The sequence below is a fragment of the Salmo trutta genome, chromosome 32 (assembly GCF_901001165.1).
Source record: "Salmo trutta chromosome 32, fSalTru1.1, whole genome shotgun sequence".
NCBI classification, from domain to species: Eukaryota; Metazoa; Chordata; class Actinopteri; order Salmoniformes; family Salmonidae; genus Salmo; species Salmo trutta.
The window spans coordinates 40,821,480-40,837,657 of record NC_042988.1 but is presented as its reverse complement, the minus strand read 5'-3'; the positions used below and the strand labels follow the sequence as shown (position 1 = coordinate 40,837,657).

The 16,178-nt window shown below is 49.0% G+C and overlaps 1 protein-coding gene across 1 annotated transcript; it reads left to right on the top strand.

Moving 5' to 3' along the window:
- The first annotated feature begins 4,609 nt into the window (after nucleotides 1-4,609).
- Nucleotides 4,610-15,943, top strand: rsad1 (radical S-adenosyl methionine domain containing 1). The gene is given in 9 exon segments (XM_029726731.1): nucleotides 4,610-5,313; nucleotides 6,153-6,379; nucleotides 8,683-8,721; nucleotides 9,066-9,208; nucleotides 9,681-9,744; nucleotides 10,176-10,323; nucleotides 11,490-11,544; nucleotides 15,189-15,292; nucleotides 15,773-15,943. Coding segments are annotated over 9 exon segments (1,650 nt in total). The 3' UTR covers nucleotides 15,939-15,943.
- The last annotated feature ends 235 nt before the right edge of the window (nucleotides 15,944-16,178 follow it).

The window sequence follows — 16,178 nt, the reverse complement described above, 5'->3', positions numbered from 1 at the left end:
TCCTCTAGAGGTCATTCAGTTAAACTGTACCAGTATCAAATTAAATCAAAATGAAATGCTTACTTACAAGCCCTTAACCAACAATGCAGTTTTAAGAAAATATATTTACTAAATAAACTAAAGTAAATATATATATTTTTTAAACTAACACAATAAAATAACAATAATGAGGCTATATACAGGGGGTACCGGTACCGAGTCAATAGTCAAGGTAATTTGTACATGTAGGTAGGGGTAAAGTGACTATGCATAGATAATAAACAGCGAATAGCAGCAGTGTAAAAACAAAAGGGGGGGAGGGGTCTGTCAATGCAAATAGTCCAGGTGGCCATTTGATGAATTGTTCAGCAGTCTTATGGCTTGGGGGTAGAAGCTGTTAAGAAACCTTTTGGACCCAGACTTGGTGCTTCGGTACTGCTTGCCATGTGGCAGCAGAGAGAACAGTCTATGACTTGGGTGACTGGAATGTTTTTGTCCTTCCTCTGGCACCGCCTGGTATATAGATCCTGGATGGCAGGAAGCTTGGCCCCAGTGATGCACAGGGTTGTACGTACAACCCTCTGTAGTACCTTACGGTCAGATGCCAAACAGTTGCCATACCAGGCCGTGATGCAACTGGTCAAGATACTCTCGATGGTGCAGCTGTAGAACTTGTTGAATATCTGGGAACCTATGCCAAATCTTTTTAGTCTCCTGAGAGGGAAAAGGCATTGTTGTGCCCTCTTCACAACATTCTTGGTGTGTTTGGATCATGATAGTTTTTTGGTGATGTGGACACCAAGGAACTTAACTCTCGACCCGCTCCACTAGACCCCCGTCGATGTGAATGGGGGTGTGTTCGGCCCTCCTTTTGCTGTAGTCCACGATCATCTCTTTTGTCTTGCTCACGCTGAGGGAGAAGTTGTTGTCCTGGCACCACACTGCCAAGGCTCTGACCTCCTTTCCTACAGGCTGTTTCATTGATGTCGGTGATCAGACCTACCACCATTGTGTCGTCTGCAAACTTAATGATGGTATTGGAATCGTGCTTGGCCACGCAGTTGTGGGTGAACAGGGAGTACAGGAGGGGACTAAGCACCCACCCCTGAGGGGCTCCCGTGTTGAGGATCAGCGTGGCAGATGTGTTGTTGCCTACTTTCACCGCCTGGGGGCAACCCGTCAGAAAGTCCAGGATCCAGTTGAAGAGGGAGGTGTTTAGTCCCATGGTCCTTAGCTTAGTGATGAGCTTTAAGGGCACTATGGTGTTGAGCACTGAGCCGTAGTCAATGAACAGCATTCTGACATAGGTGTTCCTTTTGTCCAGGTGGGAAAGGGCAGTATGGATTGCGATTGAGATTATGTCATCTGTGGATCTGTTGGAGCGGTATGCGAATTGGCGTGGGTCTAGGGTTTCCGGCATGATGCTGTTGATGTGAGCCATGACCAGCCTTTCAAAGCACTTCATGGCCACTGACATGAGTGCTATGGGGCGGTAGTCATTTAGCCAGGTTATCCAGACTAACAGAACAGGTCAGTGAACAGAACAGCAGACAGTTCTACATCAGGAGTGACAGATCAATAGCTCATAGTTTTTCCTTCATGGCTACCGACGTGAGTGCTACGGGGCGGTAGTCATTTAGCCAGGTTATCCAGACTAACAGAACAGCTGACAGTTCTACATCAGGAGTGACAGATCAATAACTTATTATCTACTGTAGCCGTAGCCTATGGACAAGTCATAAATTCTACCCTATTCCCTATATAGTGCACTACTTTTGACCAGGGCCCATTGTGCTAAATGGTAGCCAATGGGTCCTGGTCAAAAGTAGTACACTTGATTGGGAATAGGGTGTCATTTGTGACGCAGACCTATGTTTGATCCTGTGAGAAGAACAGGGTCATAAATGATAGGCCTGTCTCTATTGATTGACAGACCTTTCTCAACAATGTTGACGGGTGCCTTTAGTGTGTTCTAAAAGTATGTGGAAATAGAAATAGATGTTTCCATTTGTTTCCATAGAAATAGATGTTTCCCTTTGTTTCCATAGAAATATATGTTTCCATTTGTTTCCATAGAAATATATGTTTCCATTTGTTTCCATAGAAATAGATGTTTCCATAGAAATAGTTGTTTCCATAGAAATAGATGTTTCCATTTGGTTCCATGGAAGTAGATGTTTCCATTTGTTTCCATACAAATAGATGTTTCCATAGAAATAGTTGTTTCCATAGAAATAGATGTTTCCATTTATTTCCATAGAAACAGATGTTTCCATTTCCATTAGTCTACAAAATTAAATCTAGAATCGGCTTCCATATATCGCAACAAAGCATCCTTCACTCATGCTGCCAAACATACCCTCGTAAAACTGACTATCCTACCGATCCTTGAATTCGGCAATGTCATTTACAAAATAGCCTCCAACACTCTACTCAGCAAATTGGATGCAGTCTATCACAGTGCCACCTGTTTTGTCACCAAAGCCCCATATTAAACTACCCAACATTGCGACCTGTATGCTCTCGTTGGCTGGTCCTCGCTACATATTCATTGCCAAACCCACTGGCTCCAGGTCATCTATAAGTCTTTGCTAGGTAAAGCGCCGCCTTATCTCAGCTCACTGGTCACCTTAGCAGCACCCACACGTAGCACGCGCTCCAGCAGGTATATCTCACTGGTCACCCCCAAAGCCAATTCCTCCTTTGGCCGCCTTTCCTTCCAGTTCTCTCCTGCCAATGACGGGAACAAATTGCAAAAATCACTAAAGCTGGAGACTCATATCTCCCTCAGTAGCTTTAAGCATCAGCTGTCAGAGCAGCTTACAGATCACTGCACCTGTACATAGCCCATCTGTAAATAGCCCATCCAACTACCTCATCCCCATATTGTTATTTATTTATTTTTGCTCCTTTGCACCCCAGTATCTCTACTTGCACATTCATCTTCTGCACATCTATCACTCCAGTGTTTAATTGCTAAATTATAATTATTTCGCCACTACGGCCTATTTATTGCCTTACCTCCCTAATCTTACCTCATTTGCACACACTGTATATAGACTTTTCTATTGTATTATTGACTGTATGTTTGTTTATTCCATGTTGTAACTCTGTGTTGTTGTTTTTGTCGCACTGCTTTATTTTATCTTGGCCACAGTTGTAAATGAGAACATGTTCTCAACTGGCCTACCTGGTTAAATAAAGGTTAAATGTTAAAAAACATGGAAGGGTGCCTAACACATGGGAACAGTGTGTTGGACTCAGTTCCATTGAGTCCACTCCAGCCATTACAATGAGCCTGTCCTCCTATAGCTTCTCCCACCAGCCTCCTCTGTCTACTGTAACAACAAGTACATCCCTGATACTAACCCTGATCCTCTCCTGTTCATAGTGGCCTTACTGTCTGAAGAGATGCTCCTACTGTAACAACAAGTACATCCCTGATACTAACCCTGATCCTCTAATGTTCATAGTGGCCTTACTGTCTGAAGAGATGCTCCTACTGTAACAACAAGTACATCCCTGGCTCTGACAAGCAAGTGTCCGAGGAAGGGTGCTTAAGGGTGGGTGCCCTGGTTCGGATGGTGTACGAGGTTGTGGAGGTGGGGGGTATCCCCCATTGGAGGCCATGCCCATAGAGAGGGTGTTGACCTGGTCAGTGAGTGAAGGCTAAGGTGCCTGGAGGTCAAAGGCTCCAAGGCGTAAGCTCTACTCTCATGCCCGGAGAGATGGGTGTTCCCCGGAGAGTGGGTGAAGGCCATCACTACCTGGTAACCCAAAATAATACCAGGCCCACAGCTGGACATAGTGCAATTTCTGAGAATTTTTGGACTTAGTAATTTTTCAAGAAAGCTCTGTCACTAACTTACATTGCTGTTTAAAATGTCCAGTGGCGCCCTCTTGTGGAACATCCCGGGTGGGGGGTGTGTGAGAGGGGGGTATGGGGCCGCCTATAGGGTGCTCCCTATCCGGGCATGTAGTTCGAGGGAGTAAGCTCTATTCTCATGCCCGGAGAGATGGGTGTTCCCCGGAGAGTGAGTGAAGGCCTAGAGGCCTGGAGGTCCGTAGTTCCACTGTCCTTAAGGGGGGCAGAGCAGTCGGCCTCTGTGGAGGTTGGCTGCTCTGTCCCCCTTTTTTTTGGCCTGGTAACCCAAAATAATACCAGGCCCACAGCTGGACATAGTGCAATTTCTGAAAGACTCATAGCCTAGTTGCTCCGTTGATGTGATTTATACCACTTTTATCCCAAAGCAAGAAGAATACAAAGATTACATGTTTTTACTGTGCTGCATTGTTTCCTGTGTGTTTTTGTTGAGAATGTAATGTGTTTATTGTCATGTCATCTGTTTTATATGCTAGTTTATCCATTGGAATGGGACCCCCAACTCGTGGTAGACACAATATGTATTGTATCCTACAGAAAGCATTGTTTTTTTTTGGAAGGTCGTGGCTTTTTGGAAGTTCGTGGCTTACCCCACCTAGCCATTCCACTATGAAGCAGCAGAACTGTTGCACACCATGGCCATATCTGATTCCTTCTCTCAGAGTACACAAACATACATGCACATATTCTTTAAAAGTGGAAAAATAGAAGACTGGACACATCTAATATAAGAGACCTTACCACGTCATGTTGGAGTGTCTCCAGAGGGAGACGGAGACCTTACCACGTCATGTTGGAGTGTCTCCAGAGGGAGACGGAGACCTTACCACGTCATGTTGGAGTGTCTCCAGAGGGAGACGGAGACCTTACCACGTCATGTTGGAGTGTCTCCAGAGGGAGACGGAGACCTTACCACGTCATGTTGGAGTGTCTCCAGAGGGAGACGGAGACCTTACCACGTCATGTTGGAGTGTCTCCAGAGGGAGACGGAGACCTTACCACGTCATGTTGGAGTGTCTCCAGAGGGAGACGGAGACCTTACCACGTCATGTTGGAGTGTCTCCAGAGGGAGACGGAGACCTTACCACGTCATGTTGGAGTGTCTCCAGAGGGAGACGGAGACCTTACCACGTCATGTTGGAGTGTCTCCAGAGGGAGACGGAGACCTTACCACGTCATGTTGGAGTGTCTCCAGAGGGAGACGGAGACCTTACCACGTCATGTTGGAGTGTCTCCAGAGGGAGACGGAGACCTTACCACGTCATGTTGGAGTGTCTCCAGAGGGAGACGGAGACCTTACCACGTCATGTTGGAGTGTCTCCAGAGGGAGACGGAGACCTTACCACGTCATGTTGGAGTGTCTCCAGAGGGAGACGGAGACCTTACCACGTCATGTTGGAGTGTCTCCAGAGGGAGACGGAGACCTTACTAAAGCTCAGCCAGGTGTCCCGGTAGGTTTACCAGTCTAAATTCAACCCTCCTCTGTGGGCCGTCGCCTTTAGCTTTAGTGTCTCCATGGGAACATCTGAAATGGCACCCTATTCCCTAAACAGTGCACTGTTTCCAGAGTGCCTAAGGCTGACTATGGAGGGAACAGGGGGCCGTTTTCAGACTCAGGCTGCTCCTCCACCTCCTGGAGTTCAACTCCAACACACAATAGTCTTTGCATTTTTTCTTCTTTCTATTTTAACATCTCTCTGTCTTTCACTCTCTCTCCCTCCCTCTCCCTCCCTCCCTCTCTGTGTCTCTCTCTCTCTCTGTCTCTCTCTCTCTCTGTCTCTCTCTCTCTCTCTCTCTCTCTCTCTGTCTCTCTCTCTGTCTCCCTGTCTCTCTCTGTCTCTCTCTCTCTCTCTCTCCCTGTCTCTCCCTGTCTCTCTCTGTCTCTCTCTGTCTCTCTCTGTCTCTCTCTGTCTCTCTCTGTCTCTCTCTGTCTCTCTCTGTCTCTCTCTGTCTCTCTCTGTCTCTCTCTGTCTCTCTCTCTCTCTCTCTCTCTCTCTCTCTGTCTCTCTCTGTCTCTCCCTGTCTCTCCCTGTCTCTCTCTGTCTCTCTCTCTGTCTCTCTCCCTGTCTCTCTCTCTGTCTCCCTCTCCCTGTCTCTCTCTCTCTCTCTCTCCATGTCTCTCTCTCTGTCTCTGTCTCACTCTGTCTCTGTCTCTCCCTGTCTCTCTCTCTCTCTCTCTCTCTCTCTCTCTCTCTCCATGTCTCTCTCTAACTCTCTCCGTCTCCCTCTGTCTCTCTCTCTGTCTCTCTCTCTCTTTCTCTCTCTCCATGTATCTCTCTCTCATCTTCAGGATCACCTCTGTGTTATTTGGAGGTGGGACTCCTAGCCTGGCCCGCCCATCCACTGTCGCTGCGGTCCTAGAGACAGTTGCCAGGCACGCTGGACTATCAGAGGAGGCGGAGGTCACTCTGGAGGTCAACCCCACCCCCGTAGGAAGCTCTAAGTTGGAGGACATCCTCCATGCTGGTGTCAACCATTTTTCCATCGGGGTGCAGGTGAGATTAAGGCTGGTGTTCAGTCAGTTGCACATAGTAGATTTCCAGAAAGCGTTCTCAGAAGTGTTGAAGTACGTCCTTCTACTGTACATCCCCTGGGCTATAAGATTAATGGGAACAGTTAGGCTAGCAACCCTTTCCCATAAAACCTTTTCTGCTACGGAAACCTAAACAACAGAAAACATTGTTAATGGTGGAAAGGGAGGAAGGAGAGGAGGAGTCCATGGAGGATAAGAGTGTGATGCAATACAGTCAGTCACTGATCACTAGCTTTGTTCTGAACAGTCAGTCACTGATCACTAGCTTTGTTCTGAACAGTCAGTCACTGATCACTAGCTTTGTTCTGAACAGTCAGTCACTGATCACTAGCTTTGTTCTGAACAGTCAGTCACTGATCACTAGCTTTGTTCTGAACAGTCAGTCACTGATCACTAGCTTTGTTCTGAACAGTCAGTCACTGATCACTAGCTTTGTTCTGAACAGTCAGTCACTGATCACTAGCTTTGTTCTGAACAGGCGGCCACTGATCACTAGCTTTGTTCTGAACAGTCAGTCACTGATCACTAGCTTTGTTCTGAACAGGCGGCCACTGATCACTAGCTTTGTTCTGAACAGGCGGCCACTGATCACTAGCTTTGTTCTGAACAGTCAGTCACTGATCACTAGCTTTGTTCTGAACAGTCAGTCACTGATCACTAGCTTTGTTCTGAACAGTCAGTCACTGATCACTAGCTTTGTTCTGAACAGTCAGTCACTGATCACTAGCTTTGTTCTGAACAGTCAGTCACTGATCACTAGCTTTGTTCTGAACAGTCAGTCACTGATCACTAGCTTTGTTCTGAACAGTCAGTCACTGATCACTAGCTTTGTTCTGAACAGTCAGTCACTGATCACTAGCTTTGTTCTGAACAGTCAGGCCACTGATCACTAGCTTTGTTCTGAACAGTCAGTCACTGATCACTAGCTTTGTTCTGAACAGTCAGTCACTGATCACTAGCTTTGTTCTGAACAGTCAGTCACTGATCACTAGCTTTGTTCTGAACAGGCGGCCACTGATCACTAGCTTTGTTCTGAACAGGCGGCCACTGATCACTAGCTTTGTTCTGAACAGTCGGCCACTGATCACTAGCTTTGTTCTGAACAGGCGGCCACTGATCACTAGCTTTGTTCTGAACAGTCAGTCACTGATCACTAGCTTTGTTCTGAACAGTCAGTCACTGATCACTAGCTTTGTTCTGAACAGTCAGTCACTGATCACTAGCTTTGTTCTGAACAGTCAGTCACTGATCACTAGCTTGTTCTGAACAGTCAGTCACTGATCACTAGCTTTGTTCTGAACAGTCAGTCACTGATCACTAGCTTTGTTCTGAACAGGCGGCCACTGATCACTAGCTTTGTTCTGAACAGTCGGTCACTGATCACTAGCTTTGTTCTGAACAGGCGGCACTGATCACTAGCTTTGTTCTGAACAGGCGGCCACTGATCACTAGCTTTGTTCTGAACAGGCACTGATCACAGCTTTGTTCTGAACAGTCAGTCACTGATCACTAGCTTTGTTCTGAACAGTCAGTCACTGATCACTAGCTTTGTTCTGAACAGTCAGTCACTGATCACTAGCTTTGTTCTGAACAGTCAGTCACTGATCACTAGCTTTGTTCTGAACAGTCAGTCACTGATCACTAGCTTTGTTCTGAACAGTCAGTCACTGATCACTAGCTTTGTTCTGAACAGTCAGTCACTGATCACTAGCTTTGTTCTGAACAGTCAGTCACTGATCACTAGCTTTGTTCTGAACAGGCGGCCACTGATCACTAGCTTTGTTCTGAACAGTCAGTCACTGATCACTAGCTTTGTTCTGAACAGTCAGTCACTGATCACTAGCTTTGTTCTGAACAGTCAGTCACTGATCACTAGCTTTGTTCTGAACAGGCGGTCACTGATCACTAGCTTTGTTCTGAACAGGCGGCCACTGATCACTAGCTTTGTTCTGAACAGGCGGCCACTGATCACTAGCTTTGTTCTGAACAGGCGGCCACTGATCACTAGCTTTGTTCTGAACAGGCGGCCACTGATCACTAGCTTTGTTCTGAATAGGCGGCCACTGATCACTAGCTTTGTTCTGAACAGGCGGCCACTGATCACTAGCTTTGTTCTGAACAGGCGGCCACTGATCACTAGCTTTGTTCTGAACAGGCGGTCACTGATCACTAGCTTTGTTCTGAACAGTCAGTCACTGATCACTAGCTTTGTTCTGAACAGTCAGTCACTGATCACTAGCTTTGTTCTGAACAGGCGGCCACTGATCACTAGCTTTGTTCTGAACAGGCGGCCATGTCTCCCTGTACCAGCTGACCCTGGAGAGAGGCATGTCTTTCCTTACTGACACTGAGAGTTTTTGTGCGTGGGTATTTAGAAGTTGAATTGACAGGTACAGATGACAAAATGAGATGGGGAGATGGAGGAGAGGACTACAGGAGAGACAGTAGCAGGAACACCGCCCCCAGCAGACTGAGTTTGCAGATATTTTGAAGAAGGTTTTACTTGCAGGGACTGTGATATGTGGTTGTTTTTACTTACTGTAGTTGAATTAGTAGCTGTAGTGATTGACAGGTAATAGGTATCCAAATGAATATATGACCTGACTGTAAGTCACTCTGGATAAGAGATTCTGCTGCTAAATGACTCCAATGTAAACATGTCAACTGCAGGCACACAGCTCTTCAGACAGGTCCAGAAAGGCCAACTGAGCGTGCCCAGTGATGACATCACCGCTGTCATGTATGAATCAGCCAGGAGGATTCTTCAGAAGTGAGGCTATCTGCAGTATGAGGTGTCCAACTTTGCAAGAAATGTAAGTTCTACTCTCTTTCTCTCTGTGTGTGTGTGTCCTTGTGTCTGTCCTACCACTGTGCTATAGAATAAATTAATTTAGTAGAAAACCCTGCTGTAGAAATACCTTTAGTAGAAAACCCTGCTGTAGAAATACCTTTAGTAGAAAACCCTGCAGTAGAAATTCATTTAGTAGAAAACCCTGCAGTAGAAATACCTTTAGTAGAAAACCCTGCAGTAGAAATACCTTTAGTAGAAATTCATTTAGTAGAAAACCCTGCTGTAGAAATACCTTTAGTAGAAAACCCTGCAGTAGAAATACCTTTAGTAGAAAACCCTGCTGTAGAAATACCTTTAGTAGAAAACTCTGCAGTAGAAACACCAGGCTATTCTCTGTGCTGTATTGGTTGTCATAACTATTGAATATGAATATTACCTGCTACAGTCAGCACACATCAGTAATATACCTTGTATATTTTCTGTTTGTTTTGAAGGGTGCCATCAGCCAACACAATATGAGCTACTGGAAGGCCAGTCAGTACCTTGGAGTGGGCCCAGGTGAGTTAATAGTGCTTTATGAATGCTCTATAACACCTTTATGAATGCTCTATAAAGACTTTATGAATGCTTTATAACACCTTTATGAATGCTCTATAAAGACTTTATGAATGCTTTATAACACCTTTATGAATGCTTTATAAAGACTTTATGAATGCTCTATAACACCTTTATGATTGCTCTATAACACCTTTATGAATGCTAATACCTTTATGAATGCTCTATAACACTGTTATGAATGCTCTATAACAGCGATATGAATGATCAATAGCGCCGTTGTGAATGCTCTATAAAGACTTTATGAATGCTCTATAACACTGTTATGAATGCTCTATAAAGACGTTATGAATGCTCTATAACACCGTTATGAATGCTCTATAAAGCCTTTATCTGTGGTTGTGTATTTGAAGTGGGACTCTTCTGTCTGCCAGGTGCCCATGGTCGCTTCGTCCCCCATGGAGAGGGGGATGTGTGTCGAGAGGCCCGTACCCAGACTCTGGAGCCTGATGTCTGGTTGAGAGAGGTGCAGCAGAGGGGTCACGGGACTCGACGCAGGATACCCCTCACCCACCTGGGACTGTGAGTCAACTACTTTCCGCTTCAGGCTGTTTACCTGCAGAGTTCACACCGTGCTGCTCATTAAAGGGATAATCCACTCCAGAATGAAACTCCTGTCAATTTGTTAATAATCTATGATCTCTGAGTGGGTAAGATAACTATTTTCACCATGATTTGACTTCTAAGTGGTCCATCTGTGCAAACAGAAAATCGTGTCGTGCCACGTCATCGCGATAAGCTTCTCGTCACTAGATTGGGAATAACAAACTATCACATTTCATGATGCTTAAAAAATCAGTAAGTGCACTGTCAATATCAGCCACTAGAGGGCATAGACAGACTGGTGGACTGAGTCAGCTGATCTACTGTCTGCTCTTCAGACTGTTCCCCTGCAGAGTTCATACGGTGCTGCACATTAATGACCTACTTCTAATAATACTGTTCCCCTGCAGAGTTCATACGGTGCTGCACATTAATGACCTACTAATAATACTGTTCACCTGCAGAGTTCATACGGTGCTGCACATTAATGACCTACTTCTAATAATACTGTTCACCTGCAGAGTTCATACGGTGCTGCACATTAATGACCTACTTCTAATAATACTGTTCACCTGCAGAGTTCATACGGTGCTGCACATTAATGACCTACTTCTAATAATACTGTTCACCTGCAGAGTTCATACGGTGCTGCACATTAATGACCTACTTCTAATAATACTGTTCACCTGCAGAGTTCATACGGTGCTGCACATTAATGACCTACTTCTAATAATACTGTTCACCTGCAGAGTTCATACGGTGCTGCACATTAATGACCTACTTCTAATAATACTGTTCACCTGCAGAGTTCATACGGTGCTGCACATTAATGACCTACTTCTAATAATACTGTTCCCCTGCAGAGTTCATACGGAGCTGCACATTAATGACCTACTTCTAATAATACTGTTCCCCTGCAGAGTTCATACGGAGCTGCACATTAATTACCTAATTCTAATAATACTGCAGACTCACTCATAGCATGGGATTCTATTCAAGGGTTGTATTTGTACATCAAGTGCTCACGCTACAGAAACAGGAAATGCTGCCCTATGGGCCATTCTGACTCGGACAAGGCTTCATTTCTCACAGCATGGCAGATGATATTCTGTAGCAATTTGTTAACTTTATTCAACTGATTGCAGATTGGAGAAAGTGTTGGTCATGGGACTGCGTTTGGTTGACAGCATCACTCAGCAGGTAATCTCGGTTAACCCAGAATACTGACGGCATCACTCACCAGGTAATCTCGGCTAACCCAGAATACTGACGGCATCACTCACCAGGTAATCTCGGTTAACCCAGAATACTGACGGCATCACTCACCAGGTAATCTCGGTTAACCCAGAATACTGACGGCATCACTCACCAGGTAATCTCAGCTAACCCAGAATACTGACGGCATCACTCACCAGGTAATCTCGGTTAACCCAGAATACTGACGGCATCACTCACCAGGTAATCTCGGTTAACCCAGAATACTGACGGCATCACTCACCAGGTAATCTCGGTTAACCCAGAACCAAAGTCTCACATAATTTGGTCAGTGTCACGTCCTGACCAGCAGAGGGAGCAATTGTATTCGTTTTGGTCAGGACGTGGCAGGTTTTTGTGTGTTAAGTGTTGTGTTGGTGATTAGGACTCTCAATTGAAGGCAGGTGTGTTGAGTTGCCTTTGATTGGGAGTTCTATATAGTAGTGTGTGTTTTTCTTTGGGGTTGTGGGTAGTTGTTCTTGCATTGCGTTCTGTGTGCCTGCAAGACTGTTGCTGTCGTGTATTGTTTTTGTCCGGTGGATACTTTACTCCTTTTTGAATTCAAATATGAGTATCCACATTCCCGCTGCGCCTTGGTCCATTTCTGAAGACAGCTGTTACAGAACTACCCACCACAAAAGGACCAAGCAGCGGAAGAGGAAGGAGCCACAGGAGTACAGCGTGATGGACCAATGGACGTGGGAACAAATCCTGGACGGAGAGGGACCATGGACTCAGGCTGGGGATTATCGCCTCCCGCAGTGGGAGATTGAAGCGGCGAGAGCGGAGAGGCGATTCTATGAGGAGAGAGAGCGCAACGAACAGGTGGAGGCAGCCAGAAGAGCGGAGGCAGCAGGAAAAGGGAGCGAACGTTATGCTGGAACACGGCTGGCGAGGAAGCCGGAGAGGCATCCCCAAGAAAATATTTGGGGGGGGGGCACACGGGTAGTTTGGCCAGGCCAAGGAAGAGCCGTAAGCCAGCTACCCGTGATTACAGGGAGGTGCGTATGAGGTGGAGGGCGCCATGTTTCGCTGAGGTACGCACCATCTCGTCTATACGTACGCACAGCCCAGTCCGCCCTGTACCAGTGCTCCGCATGTGCCAGGGCGAGGTGAGCATCGAGCCGGAAGGGGTGATGCCAACACTGCGCTCAAGACCGCCAGTGCACCTCTACGGTCCGGCGTTTCCCGCTATACGCACTAGCATGGAGGTGCGTGTCTCCAGGCTGGCACGTCCAGTACCAGCCCCACGCATCAGGCGTCTAGTGCGTCAGCCCAGCCCCGCCAGTCACGAGTCGCCAGAGCTGCCCGCCAGTCACGAGTCGCCAGAGCTGCCCGCCAGTCACGAGTCGCCAGAGCTGCCCGCCAGTCACGAGTCGCCAGAGCTGCCCGCCAGTCACGAGTCGCCAGAGCTGCCCGCCAGTCACGAGTCGCCAGAGCTGCCCGCCAGTCACGAGTCGCCAGAGCTGCCCGCCAGTCACGAGTCGCCAGAGCTGCCCGCCAGTCACGAGTCGCCAGAGCTGCCCGCCAGTCACGAGTCGCCAGAGCTGCCCGCCAGTCACGAGTCGCCAGAGCTGCCCGCCAGTCACGAGTCGCCAGAGCTGCCCGCCAGTCACGAGTCGCCAGAGCTGCCCGCCAGTCACGAGTCGCCAGAGCTGCCCGCCAGTCAGGAGTCGCCAGAGCTGCCCGCCTGCCCGGAGTCGCCAGAGCTGCCCGCCTGCCCGGAGTCGCCAGAGCTGCCCGCCTGCCCGGAGTCGCCAGAGCTGCCCGCCTGCCCGGAGTCGCCAGAGCGGCCCGCCTGCCCGGAGTCGCCAGAGCGGCCCGCCTGCCCGGAGTCGCCAGAGCGGCCCGCCTGCCCGGAGTCGCCAGAGCGGCCCGCCTGCCCGGAGTCGCCAGAGCGGCCCGCCTGCCCGGAGCCGCCAGAGCGGCCCGCCTGCCCGGAGCCGCCAGAGCGGCCCGCCTGCCCGGAGCCGCCAGAGCTGCCCGCCTGCCCGGAGCCGCCAGAGCGGCCCGCCTGCCCGGAGCCGCCAGAGCGGCCCGCCTGCCCGGAGCCGCCAGAGCGGCCCGCCTGCCCGGAGCCGCCAGAGCGGCCCGACTGCCCGGAGCCGCCAGAGCGGCCCGCCTGCCCGGAGCCGCCAGAGCGGCCCGCCTGCCCGGAGCCGCCAGAGCGGCCCGCCTGCCCGGAGCCGCCAGAGCGGCCCGCCTGTCCTCCGGCCCAGCCCGTGTGGCCCGCCTGTCCTCCGGCCCAGCCCGTGTGGCCCGCCTGTCCTCCGGCCCAGCCCGTGTGGCCCGCCTGTCCTCCGGCCCAGCCCGAGTGGCCCGCCTGTCCTCCGGCCCAGCCCGAGTGGCCCGCCTGTCCTCCGGCCCAGCCCGAGTGGCCCGCCTGTCCTCCGGCCCAGCCCGAGTGGCCCGCCTGTCCTCCGGCCCAGCCCGAGTGGCCCGCCTGCCCGGATCTGCCAGGGTGCCCCGCCTGTCCTCCGGCCCAGCCCGAGTGGCCCTCCTGTCCTCCGGCCCAGCCCGAGTGGCCCGCCTGTCCTCCGGCCCAGCCCGAGTGGTCCGTCTGCCAGGGTCAGCCCGAGTGGCCCGTCTGCCCGGCGCAGCTATCGGCACCACCGAAGTGGGCAACGCCGAAGGTGGAGCGAGGTCCACGTCCCGCACCTGAGCCACCTCCAGGATAGGTGGGTTGGGGAGGGAGGGTGTAGCACAGTGCCGTCGTTGACGGCAGCCACCCTCCCTTCCCTCTCTTATTGTTTAGGGGTTATTGTTTATGGGTTTTGTTGGGGTATTGGGGATTTTTTTGTGTTTTTTTTGTAAGGTGCATTCCGGGGTCTGCACCTTGAGGGGGGGTACTGTCACGTCCTGACCAGCAGAGGGAGCAATTGTATTCGTTTTGGTCAGGACGTGGCAGGTTTTTGTGTGTTAATTGTTGTGTTGGTGATTAGGACTCCCAATTGAAGGCAGGTGTGTTGAGTTGCCTTTGATTGGGAGTCCTATATAGTAGTGTGTGTTTTTCTTTGGGGTTGTGGGTAGTTGTTCTTGCATTGCGTTCTGTGTGCCTGCAAGACTGTTGCTGTCGTGTATTGTTTTTGTCCGGTGGATACTTTACTCCTTTTTGAATTAAAATATGAGTATCCACATTCCCGCTGCGCCTTGGTCCATTTCTGAAGACAGCTGTTAGTCAGATTATGTTTATATAGTCTGTCCACATACTATACAGTGTATATATATATAGCATATACTGTGTATGTATGTATATATATATATATATATACATATACACAGTATATGCTATAGCAAGAGGAGGTTTCAGTTGTTTCTAGATTCATTGTTTGCATCAATAGGGGCCATCAGTGATAAAAGCATTTTTTAACCTGATGTTGTGTTCAGTATTTGTACGTTCCACACCGTTTTTTCTGATTAACCTTTCTTTCTGTCTTTATGTCTCTGGTTCACCTTTCTTCCTGTCTACATCTGTCTTTGTCTCTGGTTCACCTTTCTTCCTGTCTACATCTGTCTTTATGTCTCTAGTTCACCTTTCTTTCTATCTACATCTGTCTTTATGTCTCTGATTCATGCTATTTCTGTGGCAGCATTGGCAGTTGTTCAGTCCCAGGGCAGATCTACTCCAGATTCTCAGCTCATCCTCTGAAGTACAAGACCTTCAACAGACAGGTCTTCTAATCCTGGATGACAGGTAACCCAGACCTTCCACAGACAGGTCTTCTAATCCTGGATGACAGGTAACCCAGACCTTCAGCAGACAGGTCTTCTAATCCTGGATGACAGGTAATCAAGACCTTCAACAGATAGGCCTTCTAATCCTGGATGACAGGTAACCCAGACCTTCAGCAGACAGGTCTTCTAATCCTGGATGACAGGTAACCCAGACCTAACCCAGACCTTCTAATCCTGGATGACAGGTAACCCAGACCTTCAACAGACAGGCCTTCTAATCCTGGATGACAGGTAACCCAGACCTTCAACAGACAGGTCTTCTAAGCCTTATAACTTGTGGTTTGTTTAAAGTGGGACCCAGTAGTTGTATCTCCGTGTCTGTATGAGTCTATTTGAATCAGCTGTGTAGTGGTAGGGGCAAAAACCAAAACGTGTACCCCTTGGGGTCCCCGGGACTGAGTTTGGGAAACACTGACAACCCCTTTTGTCTTGTGTGTAGGGGTCTGCGGTGCTCGTGGCAGGGCCTGGCCTTACTGGACAGCATGTTACCCACTCTGCTGCTGCTGCTGGAGGCCTACACCCAGGGGCTCCAGGAGCAGCAGGCCAGGGGGGCCACCATAGGAGACCAGAGAGATGGAGGACAGAGGGTCTCCAAGCCTGGCTGACAGACAGGGGAGACTGACCCGGAGACTGACCCGGAGACTGACCCGGAGACCGACCCGGAGACTGACCCGGAGACTGACCCGGAGACCGACCCGGCAGCCACTATGAACTGTAGATACTGGTCAAATCTACCATCTACACTGATGAAGTAGATCAGCTGCAGTAAGATGACACTAAACTGTAGGCACCATGTTCTGATCAGTGACAGGTTAGATGGGCCTGAGATGCTGATAAAGCTCTGT